This window comes from Asterias rubens, chromosome 18 (genome assembly GCF_902459465.1).
Source record: "Asterias rubens chromosome 18, eAstRub1.3, whole genome shotgun sequence".
NCBI lineage: Eukaryota > Metazoa > Echinodermata > Asteroidea > Forcipulatida > Asteriidae > Asterias > Asterias rubens.
The window spans coordinates 5,787,105-5,803,843 of NC_047079.1; the positions used below are offsets into that span (position 1 = coordinate 5,787,105).

Genomic DNA, 16,739 nt, shown 5'->3' on the forward strand with positions numbered 1-16,739 from the left:
ACTGCAACAGTCATATAATTTGTTTTTCACCGATGTATTCTCAGTATTTTTCCCAAGCTCTGTGACATGTGGGGAAAAAAGGCAAAATTATTTTGTAATGAGTGTCACTTTAAACTAGATAAAGCTCGAGAACTTTAAGTGTTTTGGGTAATGTTACAACACATTACCACCTTTTAACATCAATACAAAATGACTTATTAAATGCTCTTCCCAAAAAGCAAGCATGTCTGTCAATTCAATTACGTCACACGCGCGCGCGCAACATTGTTTTGTTTGTGTCTCCTTCTGGCACCCAAATTGGATTCAGCTAAAAACCGATTGTAAATCAATCATCGGGTTTAGTCTACATACAGTGAACATTCCACTTGAATGTGCTTGAGAGACTCGTGCTCGTTGTTTTTCAATCTATTCCTTGCTTTGGTAGTGTTTTTTCTAGTACATTCAACTGGTTCATCAGAGGCTGGTCACGCAGCATGCCGAGTCTTCCGATTTTAACCCCAGGCAGCTAGCACGTGATGGGAAAACACCATTCATAAAGATGTCGCGGAGACTGGTAGCTCGTAGAAAACGAGTCAATGACCAGACTGCTTTATCGCTAAGGGACGAGTACGTCGCGTAATTCATTGCTGGCGCACACGGAGTGAGTACGGCACATCGTTTGATGCGACGTTGTGGACGTCCAGCTTGGGCTGCCACATGTGTGCATGCAGATAGAGTTCGCGTTTTGACGTACTTTTAACTAGACACACGGATATACGACTTGTGTTGTGTCTCCTGATGACTGGATGTTCGCCGCATCTTCCAAACCACGACAGTGCCTGGTCATGAGCGTTGTTGCAGCAACTTGGGGATTACAAACATTGCATGTACATGTAGTAGCAATGCCTTCGCTATTGAATGTTGAAAGTTTGTGGCGTTCGTCGACCGGTGTGTTTAGTTACTTCATCATGGGTGCGGTCGTGACGTCAGTCATGATGACCACGCCCTTGTTGGCAGGTGCTCAGACCAGCTGGTCGTCACAATCGCCCTACCCAAGCCCGTCGGAGTTTGACGAGGGGCCAGTTGAAGTTTTGACAGCATTCGAACCGGGGGACGTACTTCTCGGTGGGTTGTTCATGGTACACCAAGCGGCCAACGGGGATACCTGCGGGGCCCTGGCGAGCCAGATGGGTATCCAAGCCCTGGAGACGATGCTTTACACGGTCGACCTCATTAATAACTCTACCTTCTTGCCTGGATTTAAGCTCGGTGTCCGGGCTCTGGACGACTGCAACCAGGAGTCATTGTCCCTGGAGCAGTCTCTGCAGTTCGTACAACGCCCTGTTTGTGAGAATGATTCCGAGCAGGGCCCAAGGGAAGGGGAGGAGGGAAGTGTTGTGGGCGTGGTCGGCTCCGCCTCTAGCCCTAATTCCATCACGGTGGCTAACTTATTGAAACTCTTCAAGATTCCGCAGGTAAGTTTACAGCTCAGATTCGGAATACCAAGGAACCAAATTCATTATTCTAAAATTGAAAGGTTAAATCGGTAACCCATTTTCAAAAGGCCAAGCCTTGTAGAACTCTGAGACTTCTGTGTATTTCATGTTTCGTGGTTTCCTAAAAACGTCTTTTAGCCTTCAATGTTCTTAAAATAACAATCACCAAAGGGAGAGAAAGAAATAATCCATATTGTGTCAAAAATTAATACCTCAGGGTGTTTAATAAACCACAACTTTATTTAATTTTTTTGTGGCACAAATTTTCTTATTTTAACACCCTTTGGTGTGAATTTTCATTCATTTTTCTTTCTTCATCTATGTGACACTATGGTGTCAATTTGACCACCCTAGTCTTTGCAATGTAGAAGTTCCCCGTGCTCCGCGCTAATTGTTTGTGCCTTGTGAAATTGGGTAATTTCGCTGTGAGCCATTTTGTTCTAAACGGGGGTCTGTTATACCATTTGGTGCTGCGATTTGGGGGGAAAACAATTATCCCAACGAATTTGAATCTGAGAAATGTTACTGACATTAACGTTTCTAAAGACTGTGTAATCCAATTGCAGATTATTCTTCCTGCTTTGACTTTAACCACACCAGGTTTTCGGCAATGATTATCTCAAAATTATAGTTGTATTTAGCTACAACTGTATTAGGATAGAAACATGGGCAAAGTGAGTAGACAATAGGTATGTGTGCTGTAACGGGGAACTTGAGTGTGACGCCTTTGGAAAATGTGCTGTTGCACATTTTCTTGTTCTTTTGCACATTTTATAGTTCTATTGCGCGTTTTCAAGTTCTTCTGCGCTTTTTCTGCAGTTGTTTAACATTATTGGTGTTGTTGCACATTTTTCTGGTTCTATCGCACATTTTCGAGTTCTTCTGCGCATTTTCTGGTGTTGTTGCGCATTTTTCTGGTGCTTTTGCACAAGCTCTGCACTCATTGATATCTAAAGGCGTAGCCCAGTTTCATACCAATTACCGCCCTCCCCCAACAATAGTTATAAAAGGCATACGTCTGACAAGCCGCGTTCTGTTTATCTTTAATTAAACCATCTGAGATGGGAAAACTGCCAATCTCTAAAAACATTAAGATGACAGAATCAATTTAGTCTTCCTGTCATCATTAAACCTACTACTCAAGATTATACGTTTTTAATTTGATGTCTTAAGCAAACATGGCGACCGCTGATGTACATGACTAAAACCTGTGTCTAATTTCATAGAGCTGCTTAGCGGCCGATTTTATGCTTACTTTGGGAATTTTAATATTATAGCGCTGCGAACCGTACAATATACCAGAGATCAATGCTTGCACCTTAGCAAGTTCTGCTACAGTAAGCACGAAAGTTTGTTTACCATTAAGCAGCGCTTTGAAATTGGGCCTAATGTATATTATTTTTATTTTTTTACCCGCTCTGGTGCGTAATTGGACATCGCGATGAAAATGCTTCGCTAATAATTCACCACGCTCTGATCATGCCGTTATTGATTCCAACGTGGGTCATTTCCCGCGCTTTTCCGCTGACGGATCAAAAAATTGTGTTCGCTTTTGACCGTGTCTCGGCGGACAGACATCTCCTTTTTATCGAGGTCACGTGCCCCCCCCCCCTCTCCTCCTCCCCGTTTTAGGAACCGAGCGAATTTAGTTTTAAAGGCACCAGACACGATTGGTAATTACTGAAAATGTTTTTTATATGGTAACGAGCAATGGGGAGCTGTTGGTAGTATAACACATTTTGAGAAACGGCTCCCTCTGAAGTGACGTAGTTAAAATAACGTAGTTAACTCAGCTAGATAATACAAACTTCTGACCGGTAGCTCCTTAGGGCAATTTTGCCAATAAGCCTGGGTTTTTCTTCATTATTCTCTTGCAACTTCGGTGACCAATTGAGCCCAAAATTATCAGGTTTGTTATTTGCATATTGTTATAGGATAAGTTAAGAGAGAATACTGGTCCATGACAATTACCAAAGATGTCCAGTACCTTTAAAGAGAGCCAGTCACGGTTGAAATAATTTTTTATCAAATAGTTCCGGTAGATATCAGAAAAGGCCAATCCACGACTCCGAATTATAATAACACAAACTTACCCTGCATTCACAGACAGGCGTGGCTTAGACGAAAGAAGCAACACTCCCAAAAGGTGAGCACACACCTTAAAGAGGCTCTCTGGCCTTGTGTATCTGGCGACTAGCATAAACAAATAAAACCTTCACCTCAATTAAAACAGCAATTTGTATCTTGTTTGTCAGTATTTTCTTATGTTATGTTATAGCTGACGTCATAGTGACGCATGAGAGGATGCGTTCACATTAAACTACTCTTGTGGATTGTATTTAACTCTCCACAACAACCTTCGGTTGAACGCTCTGAGATTATTCCCCAGGTTCCCTCATTTCACCAGGTCTTGTATTTACACAAACAAAAAAATATAGTTCTCTGCCCTGTTTTCGAGGTGTTATGGACGCTCCGTATCATTGACGTAGTTTGATCATGTTTTCCAACGGAAATCTGGTTGTTTGTCAGTGAGGATGGCGTAAGAAAAACCCCGGAAAGCAAACAACACTTGATAACTCCCGCCATTTTGCACCCGGGACACATTTTGAATAAAGTAAATAACGAGCACGTTTTGAAGTGTACCTGATGCCCTTGCTGCGTTTCAATACAATTGTAGGCAAAACCATAGGCCCTTTTCGAATCCACGGCTTTGGCTTTGGGATTCGGATTCAGGTTCCGTTCTCTCGTCTGAAGCCCTGAGCACGTACGTAAAGCACGCGCAATTTTCAAAACAACCGCGGGGCCAAGCTACCCCAAGCTATTGTTTCGAAAATGACTAATAATAGAGCATTATAGAATAGAGCGGGGCGCAACTTACAGAAGGAGGGAGTTTGCAGAATAGAATGTCCTTATTTAGTACACGATCACACTGCAAAAGCTGAGGTGCTAAAATAGACACACCAATGGTGTTGGTCACCATTGGTCATTATGTAGATTAGGGTTTTCAATAAGCACTAATTTCTGCAAAAACAATTACATTGGTGTTATTTTAACACCCTGTAAGATGTTAATTTTGATTCTTCGGTATCTATTCGAAACGACGGCTTCGGCTTTTAATTCGGCTCAGACTAGCTTGGCCCCGCCGGTTGATTTGACAATTTGCGCGTGCATTGCGTATACGCACTCAGGGATTCAGACGAGAGAACGGAGCCTCAAGCCGAATGCAAAGCAGAAGCCGTGGTTTTGAAAAGGGTCTATATAAGTGACAACATATCTGGTGTCAATTATTGTCACCCAAGTTTTTGCAGGACGGGGCCTTATTGATATTATTGATTTATTAAATTTAAATACATTATAGTTGTTGAAACGCACAGCTGCAGCTAGCTGGTGACGGTGTAAACAAGTATTACGCAACTTAAACAAAATCTTCTTAAAATCACCAATCATGGATTGTTTACATAATTAAGACAATTGCAAGTTGTCTTAGCTTGGCTTGGCAAACCACCCCGGTCGGTATTTTAATGTTGCAAATTGCGAAATTACTTTTTGCAATACACTATGCCTTTGGGATTTGAGGCATTGCATGGTGATGTATCAATTATTTGGTTTTGCTGTAACACCATAATGATGTGTGTCTTTACATATAGATTTTGTTCTTTAGAGGACTGTCTTGCTTTATAATCTACTACCGCGGAGTACACTTTAGGAATTCGGTGGACTTTATAGGCGTAACGCAAAGGTAACTTTTAGGCTACATAACGGGTTCCAAATGGGACTACATTAAAGACCAAGCTCCATGATGTACGCCTAAGGGAGCTTGTTTGTTAATTTCGATTGCCAGTTCCATTTTCAGTTATTTGGAGATAACAGCGAATGCCATCATGTAAGCGAAGATTCCGATCTAGTTCAAACTTTGTTTTCATTGATAACCGCAGCTGGGCCGAGGAAGAGAAAAAAGCGCGGGAGAAAAAAAAAACGCGGGAGAACCCGTGGCGTTCTGGATCAGTTGCAGCGGATGCCCTCTGTGGCTTGCTGTGATAAGCTTGGTTTAACTTGGAGTATTTTAGTGAATGGGCACCAGGCCCTTTGAGTACAGATTGACTATGGTATGGAGGCTGGTTAATTTTGATTTTGTCGGTGACCTCTCTTGCCCCAGAAAACGGAATGTCGACTGTTATATTTCGTCCAAGATTAAAGTTATGTCGTGTCAATTCATGACCAGTTCTATTGATTGGTGAGTTTAAAGGCACTGGACACCTTTGGTAATTGTCAAAGACCAGTCTGCTCACTTGGTGTATCTCAACATATGCATAAAATAGCAAACCTGTGAAAATCTGGACTCAATTGGTCATCGAATTTGCCAGAGAATAATGAAAAGAAAAAACACCCTTTTGTATTACTTGGTGTGCTTTGAGATGCATAATACAAGGCTCCAGCTGAGGTATTTTAATATTTGAGGGAGAAATTATACCTCTTTCTCAAAACTAAGTTACTTTAGAGAGGGAGCCGTTTCTCACAATGTGTATTAATATCAACAGCTCTTCGTTGGTCGTTGCCAAGTAATTATGCTAACAACTATTTTGAGCACTCCAAACGTAGTGCCTTTTAATAATTGAATTAATGTAGGCTATTCTTTCGTCAAGACTTAGCTGTAAGAATACAGCTTTATCTAAAATATTTATGGGAACTTTAAACCCGATTAAGGTTAAGTTCAGCTAAATGATATTTTTTAGGATAATGGCAGCGCGTCTTTAAATCCATTGGACCCTTTCGGTACAGACAACAAAAGTTCACAGATTTACAAATAACTTACAGGGTTTACAGAAGGTAGTGGTGAAAGACTTCTCTTGAAACATTATTTCATCAAATGCTTTACTTTTTGATAAAACAGTAAAACAATATCAATTCTCGACATCGACAATTACGGATTTATTTTAAACACCATGTCATGACACGGCGAAACGTGCGGATACAAGGGTGGGTTTCCCGTTATTTTCTACCGACTCCGATGACCGATTGAGCCTAAATTTTCACAGGTTTGTTATTTTATATATAAGTTGTGATACACGAAGTGTGGGCCATGGACAATACTGTTTACCGAAAGGGTCCAATGGCTTTAACTCAGGAATGTTATACGCGGCAAGGCTTATGTCGTGGCAGAGCGGTTAACAGCACCGGACTCGACTTTTCATTTTGTTTCTGATCAGCAGAATGTGGGTTCGAGTCCCGGCCTTGACAATTGTGTCTTTAAGGACGACACTTAAACATTATTGCTTCGTCCTTCTTCACAGGTAAATCCGTGCTTATTGTGTCTTTAAGGACGACACTTCAACATTATTGCTTCGTCCTTCTTCGAAGGTAAATCCCGTGCTTAAAAAGCAGGTAGACTTATCGCTGAGAGAAGGGTTTGGCACCGTTCTTCTCTGGCATGATGCAAAGGAAAACTGTGCTACAACACCTTGGAAACCCATACATAAATTGGTCTCATTCTTTAACCCCCAAAAAAGAAAATGTTTCTGTTTGTTCAAGCGCCTTCAGTACCTAACGGGCACGCGCTATTAATAAGACTATGAAAACAAGGACATCTCTGTTGCTCTGTCTTTCTTGAAATTCAACAAGGTACACCCTTGAGACTTAAAAATGACCGTACAGAAGTCTTATAACGGAAGCTATCAAGAGGGAAGTGGGTGTATTTATGCCTTAGAAATTTATCTCAAGGGATTTTTGGTGAATAATGTGCCTATAGATGATTCACAAAAAGCCCCGACTCGGTTGAAGTACTGACAGCTGAGCAGATGGATAGTTCAAAAGACATCGTTCATTTGTGAACAATTCATAAATTAAACATTTTTTCTTGCGTGCAACTTTATTTATTTATGCATCGATAATGCAACCTTTTCATTTCTAGGGCAGTGTCTTGCCAACTAGACCACCGAGATTGCCCGGTAGCTATATATAAAGGCAGTTCGCATTCCATTTAATTTGCATCGAGGTTTAAGTGCGTTGTCTTTCCATGCACATTAACGACAAATTACCCGAAGCATCTATTGCAGTAATAACGTCCCAACCATGCATGGTGCATTCACGAACTTCTATTACGCTAGTTCTCAATCTAACATGAAAGAAGAACAAGGAAACAAATAGGGGAGCTGTAAATCCATGGGAATCTATAACCATGACAACGAGCTTTCATTAGAAGATGAGCTTGCATCCTCGCCTTTATTTATACTCTAGCAGTTCTTACTGATGGAGTCGTATGTTGCGAAAAGGGTGTCATTTCGACAGGCTTTCTGGGAGGGATTACGGCTGTGTGCCCCCGCAATCTACCCAGAAGAAGCGGCTTAAAGACACTGGACACTAAATCTCTTTAAAGACTGGACACTATTGGTAATTGTCAAAGACCAGTCTTCTCACTTGCTGTATCTCAACATATGCATAAAATAACAAACCTGTGAAAATTTGAGCTCAATTGATCCTCGAAGTTGCGAGATATTAGTGAAAGAAAAAAACACCCTTGTCGCACGAAGTTGTGTGCTTTCAGATGCTTGATTTCGAGACCTCAAAATAATTTTAAATCTGAGGTCTCGAAATCAAATTCGTGGAAAATTACTTCTTTCTCGAAAAGTATTCCACTTCAGAGAGAGCCGTTTCTCGCAATGTTTTATACTATCAACCTCTCCCCATTATTCGTTACCAAGTAAGGTTTTACGCTAATAATTATTTTGAGTAATTACAATAGTGTCCACTAATTAACATAAAGTGTCCTGATGAATTTAAGCAATCAGTACATATTCGCACTATGGTCCTCTACTCCTGATCCCCACCCTCACCGATCACTAGATGTCACCCTCTTTTCATCAGTGATCAATTCCTCTTTCAATCGATGGGAAGAAACGGTGCGGCAGAACCAAAGAAATGAGGTTAGATTTATGCGAGTCACGTTTTTAGTGTTCTGTGAAGTCGGTCGCTGGGAATACTTGGCTTCTGACGACTTGCTGCGTAGTGTCCGTAAGGCTCCCTCAATCATCAAGGGCGATTTGCTCGCGACAATATTCAACATCGTCTCGGTTTGTTTTTTGGTCTTTGGTTGGTGTTACATAATTTTATAGTAGCATCATTATTGTGTACACTTGAGGGAGTGTGTATTTGATAGTTATCCTCCTGAAAACTTCCGCGCTGGGGAACTTGACAAGGAGGTCAGGAGAGCGTCGTCTATTTCGGTTTTTTTTTCTAGGCCTAAGTACTGTGAACGTAATTGCTTTGGAAGACTTGGTGGGATTTGGAATGGTAACTGGTACATCATGCAACTATCAAACCAGCTATTGGTCAAATGACAAATGTCTGATATTTAGAACGGATAGTAGAACGGGAAAGAATTAAACCAAAAAAAAGGGACAGTGGAAGGTACATGAGAAACATACAAAAACAGTTTTAAGAGCCCAAGGTAAACAAAAGTGTCCATGACTCATTAGCCTGTCATTATACAAACTCACGGGAATAATGTTATGTTAACTCAGTTGTGTTTGGACATAAAAACTGCAACGACGACTTAAGCCTGCTGCCTCTAGCTGCACTACCCAGCTGCGCTGCGTTCCTTAATGAAGCAAACGTTCGTGACCTTTGCCCTAAGGTCATGACCTAAGAGTTGGCCTCTTCCCGGGATGGCTCGATGAATTAAAGGCGCTGGGCACTATTGGTAATTACTCAAAATAATTGTTAGCATAAAAACTGACTTGGTAACGAGCAATGGAGAGCTGTTGATAGTAATTTCTCACGACAATATTTGAATTGAATACGAGACCTCTGCATCTGAAAGCACACAACTTGTGCGATTAGGGTGTTTTTCTTCCTCGCTCGCAGCTTCGACGACCAAAAAGCTTTTAAAGGTTTTTGTTTTTTTGTTTTTTTGAGAGAGAGGTTCAAAATGGCCGCCACATGATTGTGTGTGTGGATGACTCTTGCGCAATGTGAACATAGAACAAGCTTTAGGAATGAATGAAAAACGTGTTAGTGAATTAAAATATCTTCTTCAGTTCACAAAATAATTATTATCACACTCACTGTGTATTAACTAATATTTATAACAGGATTTTTTTCTTCGAATTTTCAAAATGGCCGCCGTGTGTTTGATGACGTCACATTGTTTTGCACACTGCTCATAGGTCCAACCCGCTACCCAGTAAAATCGATCAGTGATCAGGACGTCCGGTTTTCTACTCATCGGATGTAATCAGTCAAAGAGGGTTTGAGCTTCTGTTGGGAGGTGGGAACTGGAAAGCTTTTACCGCTCACTGCAGAAAGCCATACAGAAATAAATAATTGGTTTGGGTTCTTGTCTGAACAACAAAACCAACTAGCTGTTCCTTTTTTATTTTAAAGAAAATAAAGATAGCTGTTGCAACCTGCTTACATCAACCAAAGGTAGTTCTTGAGAAAGAGGTAATTTCTCGCTCAAATAATTTAGATATCAGCTGATGCATTTGTATGCATCTGAAAGCACACAGTACCGCAACAAGGGTGTTTTTCATATTTTCTTGCAAATTCGATGACCAATGATACCAAATGCTCACAGACTTGTTATTTTGTGCATATATTATGTTGGGATACACCAAGTGAGAATACTGGTGTCCAGTGCCTTTAAGGCACATACAGCTATAATCAAAGTAGTGGTACACACGAAGATGAAATAGGTATTGCATTGCAAAACCCACACAGGACCAATTATTGCTATGTTCAAAGAAATCCCATTGAAATAGGCTGGGGGACTGAAGATGATAAATCCCAAGTGACATAACAATTAGATCCAGTCGATTGGAAAAGACGGCCGGAATAAATTGTGTCATCCTGACTTGAAGATGAATTGGGTTTTCGCTCTTTATTTGGTTGTGGCTCTTTTCGTTTCTCTCTCGGAAGGAGTTAGAAGTTGACAATTATAATCATTTCTATATCCAAAGAAAAACAAAAACCATTATTGGAATGATATACTATGAGAGGTTTTTAATCATAGCCTGCGCGGTTTTTTTTTTGTGGCAATTTACTGCAAGATTTATGAATCTACGAATTGGGTTTGGGTCTTTATTTGGTTGTGGATCTGTTCCCTTCTCTGTGGTTTTATGGAGTTGGAAGTTGACAATTAAAACAGTTTTTAACTGATGAAGTAATATTTTCATTCTTAGAATTATATTTTTGTTTATGTGAGTTTAAGATAATATAATAGCCTGCGTGTGTTTTTGACAAATTACTGTAAGATTCATGATGAGGACATTCTTGCGGTTTTGAAGCCCGGTTTTAAGCTTCCACATTTCTCGTTCTGATGTAGACGAATTGGGTCAGGTTTTTTACTTGTGGCTCTGTTCCCTTCTCTGTGGTTTAATGGAGTTGGAAGTTGACAATTATAAAAGATTTTAACTGAAAAAATGTTTTCATTCTAAAAATTAATTTTTTTTAATGTGAGTTTTAAATCATAACCTGCGCGTGTTTTTGACAAACTACTAAAAGATTTATGACTCTCCAATTACATGTATTGTGGTTTAGGAAGCCCAGTTTCAAGCCTCCACGTTTTTCTTGCTCTGCTGTAGGAAGGATATGAATGTCACAGACGAATTTGGTTTTTATTCTTTATTTGCTTTTGGCTCTTTTCTTTTTTTCTGTGGTTTTTATTGAGTTGGAATTTGACAATCATAAACATTTTAATCTGAGAAGTTTGTTTTCCTTCTTGGAATGATTTTATGTGGGGTTTCAATGGGAGACTTTCAGGACGCTTGGTGGCAGCAGACTTACCAGGTAAAATCCATTGTTCTCGGTAATATGCGCAAGCTCAGAACTACGTAAACAATGAAAATTTACCTGGTAAGTCTGCTGCCACGTAGCGCCTCAAAGTCTCCCATTCGACTATGAGCATTCCTTTTCAAACGAAATTTAATGAAGCAGGTGTTAAATTTGATGTTTTTTGTTGTCGAAATTAGCCGGAAAACCATATAGCTTGTCCTTTCTCTGTGGTTTATCTGAGTTTCAAAAGAGCAATAATGTCCCCTCTATCTAAACCGTCCAAATTGAATTCCGAACGAGCCCTATGTTCCGATCAATCAACCCGGAACGAACGAACGATACCCGGAGCACACTTGACGGTTTACCCATCTCTCTTGTAGTTGTGTTTTGTGTTACGCGTTTGGTAGTCCCCAATTTATACCCGGTTGAAATCAATAAATAATGGTCGTTAAAACACTCCAGTGCTATAGCGAGTTCCAAACTAATAATACTAAGGAAATTACATGGGGTTGCAGAACGGAAATAATTTGTCATGAAAAGGCAGGCACCAGACTTCGTGGTTTTGTCATTTTGTTTGTTTCCATACAGAACGATGACGAGGGCCCTATACACAGTTTAAGATAATAATAAAAAAATGCCGGAAAAAATGTTCACGGACTCGCTAAAGGAATTTACTCGAAGCCTCCAGACTCTGGAAACGGAAAAATCAGTTTCCTATTTTTTATATCTGGCTATATACTATCGAGATTATTTTCCTGCCAAAAATTGCCCGAGTTAAATACGGCAGAGCGTTTTCCTGAAGGAAATAGCACGAGACTCACGATAGTATATAAGTCCTCCAGATTTTGGAAATGGACAAATAAGTTTTCTATATTTATGTCTGGCTGTAACTTGTCGTGATAATTTTCGCGCCAGAAAACTTGTTAGAGTTTACGACAAAGTGTTCTGATCACGGAGATCAAAAATAATCCCCAAGCAGTGACGAGAAACAGTCTGTAATTCTAGATGAAGCACGTATACCAATTATCGCGACCTCGATTGAAACTGGATCTGTTTCAAAGACTTCTGCTTTGAAGTTAACAACACTGGGGTGCCGCAGGGATCACTTCTTGGTCCTCTGTCAAGCAGTTGTTTTATGTCACATTTATAAGCACGTCAATGGTTACATTTAAAAGTCAAAGTTCTACGACTCGGAATGTGTTTTACATGTGTGCGATTCTTTTTCTGGAAAGTAAAATTAAGCCAGCTGTAATATTATGCGAAAATGTAACAAGAATGAACAACAAAAAATCCGCGAATATGGCTCGATCTCCGCTTCCGGTTGCTTCATGAAAACAATTAACTATTTAGTGCCCAATTGACGTTCATGTTCAACAAATTGCAATGGTCAAACACATTCCGGAGTGATATAGCAAATGGGATTTCTGAAAATAATAATACTCGTCAAAACTGTGAACTTTTGATTGAATGTAAATCTACCAAATTACTTATTATAAGACACATATTATTGTATTTTTGACAACATTAACTAGCCTAGCCAGAACATGATACGAGTACTACAGTCTTCCCAAAACGGCAATTTGAAGAGAAACCAATATATTCATTAATCATCCTTTCTTGGACATAGATTCTTATCCGTAAAACAAACTACAGTACAAACACGAAAGGCTTGCAACTGAGTTGTTTAGCCGCATCGGACGATCAATCACCAATTTGCATATTACTCGAGCATCAGAGTGCGTCATCATGTATTCCCAGAAGATGCTGAAAAGAGCTGCAAAACAAAACACAGATAGAGAAGTACTTAAAGATGATAACACAATAACAACATATTTACTTAGCTCCTCCTTGCCCGTGTGGCTGCTGTCTGGGGGGTGGAATAGTACCGGTGTCTTTGGAGGAAAGCCACCACAAGCCTGAGGCAAATTAAAGATACAGTCGTCTTGTTTGTGAGTGATGTTTAAAGCTTTACACTAGGTGTGAATGCTACAAATTAACTACAGGTCATGTATTACATCTCTTGTAATACAGAAGAGCCAACACTCCCACAAAACAAGCTTTAATACATAGTTGAATCTGTATGTTTACTTTCCCAGCCGTGACACTTGTGCCTTGAGCAAAACACTCATAACCATTGATTCGTCCTACGGATGGGACGTAAAAAAGTTGGTCCCATGTGTTGCGTAACGAATTCAAAAGAACCTATAGTGCACTTATCAAAAAGAAAAATGGTTCGCCCCGGTGTTCCTGTCTGTGGTTGCATAATGTGCCGTAGCACCTTGTAAACCCTTATAAGGTGCTACATAATTGGGTCTCAGAATTCACAACTTTCAATAACCTCTCGTTCTGTATAAATGTATATACCAAGAGCCTTGAGTACCTTGTTGGTAGATACGTATGCTATAAGACTTCGATTGTCTTGTATGTTGTAGAGGTTTGTCACAAAACGTATTGTCCACATTTAACAAATATTTTCTGCTTTTGGTTTTTCTGTAAAAAAATTCTCTGTTTTGGGGGTTTTCTTCATTCTAAATACGAAATATCATCACTAACCTCAGAAACCAAATATATCCACAGGGAAAATTGTGTTATGGAATAAATTGTTATCAAATTAGGCAGGTGTTTTGCAGAGTTTATGTTATCATTTTGCAAAGAAGTGAAAGTACAAAGCGCTTTTACGTGCGCACAAACGCTTATTAATTAATTACATTTTGAAGGCTAATAATATCAATTGAAGCCGGAAATTCCTACCTCCAGTAATTCCCAAAAGAAGAACAGATTCGACTTACTTTAATTTTAAGAGATGAACAAAACAACCCAAATTAGCTTCACTAATGTCTCTTGCGTCCCGTGATCGGCTTAAGAGCCACAAAAAACATAAAACACTCATGGCAAGGTGAGATCCTTGCTCCATCGCAATAACAAGTTTTTGCATAACTAGGGGGGGGGGCACATGGACACCTTCCCCTTCCCCCAAACAGGCGTCCTGCCCCAGGGTGCCCTATTTATTGAGATTTAAAATTACAAGACATAAATTTGTTTATACGTAAGAGGTCTTGCACTTTGTTAAGACTTGGGTTTTATTCATTGCTTTCCTAAACCTAGATAATTTGTTTAGTTAGAGGCATTTCCTCAGCGTGTAATTTGTGTATTTTGTTTAATGTTTAGTTAAATGGTATATTTTAATGTTTAGTCAGGACTGAAGCCCTTTTAAAGGCATCTGAAAGCCAGATATGTGTGCAGCAAGGGTGTTTTTTTTTTCTCATTATTCTCGTACAACTTCGATGACCAATTGAGTTCACAGTTTTTGTTCATATTGTTTTCATATTTTGTTGATGTTGGGATACACCAAGTGAGAGTTACTGGTCTTTGACAATTACCAAAGGTGCCGTCGATTTTACAAAAACTCTTCCTAAACTTAGGATTAGTCTTAGAACTTAGGATGAGTTCAGTTTCGCATCCAAAGACGTTTAGGACGCATTGAACCCATCCTAATGTTTTCCTATAGGATTACTCATAGCGTTTCGTGCAGTGCCTTTAAAGCCTAATGTTTTCGATCCGTTCAGACCTCATGTTTATTGACGCGGTCTCTCCCGTAATATCCATTCTACGCGATGTAAGGAATAAAGGCGTTCAAGATATCCACAAAATCGTGTTGTGAATTCCTGAGTTGTCAACCTGTGTGTGTGTCACCGCTGAACAAGCACAGCGTTCACAGGTGATACAACAACGCATAGTGAATCTTGTGGTGTTTTCATCCTGAGCGGATTTAGGGGAATGAGGCGATCGGAATATGGATGAGACGAAAACATAAAACGAAAAGCATCTGCGTCACTGGGACTCCCAAAGCACCGACCAAAAGGGACTTCAAGGCTGGCAGTGCTCGTCACGTTTCCTGTGTCCAGTATTAACTAAAGAAGCGGTGAAGCGTATAAAAGGAACCAGACTACTTCGCCCTCGCCCTCAATTTCGGTTCCTTAGTTTCGGCCCTTTTTGAAACCGTACGGTCTTTAACTTTGTGTTGCATACACTCTGTGGACATCCTCCAACACTGTTAAAATTACTGCGGACGTTAAGTCCACATAGTGTTTCAATTGCCCATTGTGTGTGAGACCTCTCGACTCATTTGTTTTCAGGTCTACACACTGCAAAACCTGTGCAGTAAAAACTTACACCATTGGGAACACCAATATGTAATTGTTCCAGAAAAAAATGTTTTTATTAACACCCGTGTTGTATTTTTATTTTTTTATTTTTTGAGCGGGGGGGGGGGAGGGGGGGAGTTATTTACATGTTACATGTGACAATATCCTTGGTGTCAACTTTAATACCCGTAATAAGTAACTCAAGTCTGTATCCCTAATACAAACTTATTATAGGTTGTTCATCAGACAAAATTTGACCCGAGTCCACAGGTTAAAATTAGCGGGAAAGGTGTGCGGGTATCCAACCTGCATCGATAGCCTCTGTTTCAGTCGCTCCCCGGGAATTATTGACCTCCCTTAAGGCTTGATTAGAAAAATCCTATTTTAATAAACGCAGGTTTCTGAAGGCCTATATAAACTGACAAGTGATTGATTCAGTCAGTGGAGGTCAATGTCCTTAGAAGTAGAAACCTCATCCATTCCAGATCGAGCCCACACAATTTTGCTTCCCCCCCCCCCCCTTACCCTGAAGATTATACAAATATACCTCTGTCCATATTGGACGTCGTCTATAGAGTCATCTTGATTCTAAAGTGTCTATAGATTCCCAATATAAATCTTTGAAGATCACTCAGAGTTCAGAGCTCTTCTCGCGCTATCTCTCTCTCTCTCTCTTTCTGACTTGTACCTATCCCTGGATGAATTTAGACCGTCTTCGTTGGAATGGATATCAAGTTTACTATTACAACAACAAAATCTTCCACGCAGGTTTTAGCCTTAATGACATGCGATTATTGAACACCAGACCTTGTGATAATTACATCATTATGTCAGTCCGTTACAAAACAGTGCGAATTTCCTCCATTTTGCCACCCAGTATTGCGATTTGCACTGTACAGTGTTTCGTAGGAAAGGTGAAGGTATTTTTATTATAAAATTGTCACCCCCCCCCCCCCCAAAAAAAAAAAAAAAAAAAAATATGTTTTCACTACAAAATAATGACTTGACGTTTTGAAGCGTTTTACTGTTTTCGTAATAGCATTTTGTCCAAATACCATAACAATGTATATTTACAATCACAACACACGCTGCCGGGGGTTGTCTGGTTCCGACGAACAGTCAAAACAAGAATGTTTGTTCTTAAAATACATCCCACTACGCAGAAACAAGCCAAGCTTCACGTGTGTAATTTGAAACGACACAAATTGCGCCACAGATGTACATACCTCACGACGGGCAAACTTAAAGGTATAACACTGTTCACTGGACAAATTCGGTACTTGTCGAAGAGCAGCATTCTCGCTTGGTATCTCAACATTGAGTAGCAAATCTGTGAAAATGTTGGCCTAAT

General features: G+C 40.0%; 1 protein-coding gene across 1 annotated transcript in view; it reads left to right on the top strand.

Moving 5' to 3' along the window:
* Positions 1-588: 588 nt before the first annotated feature.
* LOC117302264 (metabotropic glutamate receptor 2-like) overlaps positions 589-16,739 on the top strand; it is a 30,153-nt gene continuing 14,002 nt past the window's right edge. The window contains exon 1 of the mRNA XM_033786121.1: positions 589-1,454. Coding sequence (XP_033642012.1) covers positions 786-1,454 — 669 coding nt within the window. The 5' untranslated portion in view covers positions 589-785. The remainder of the gene's footprint in view (positions 1,455-16,739) is intronic.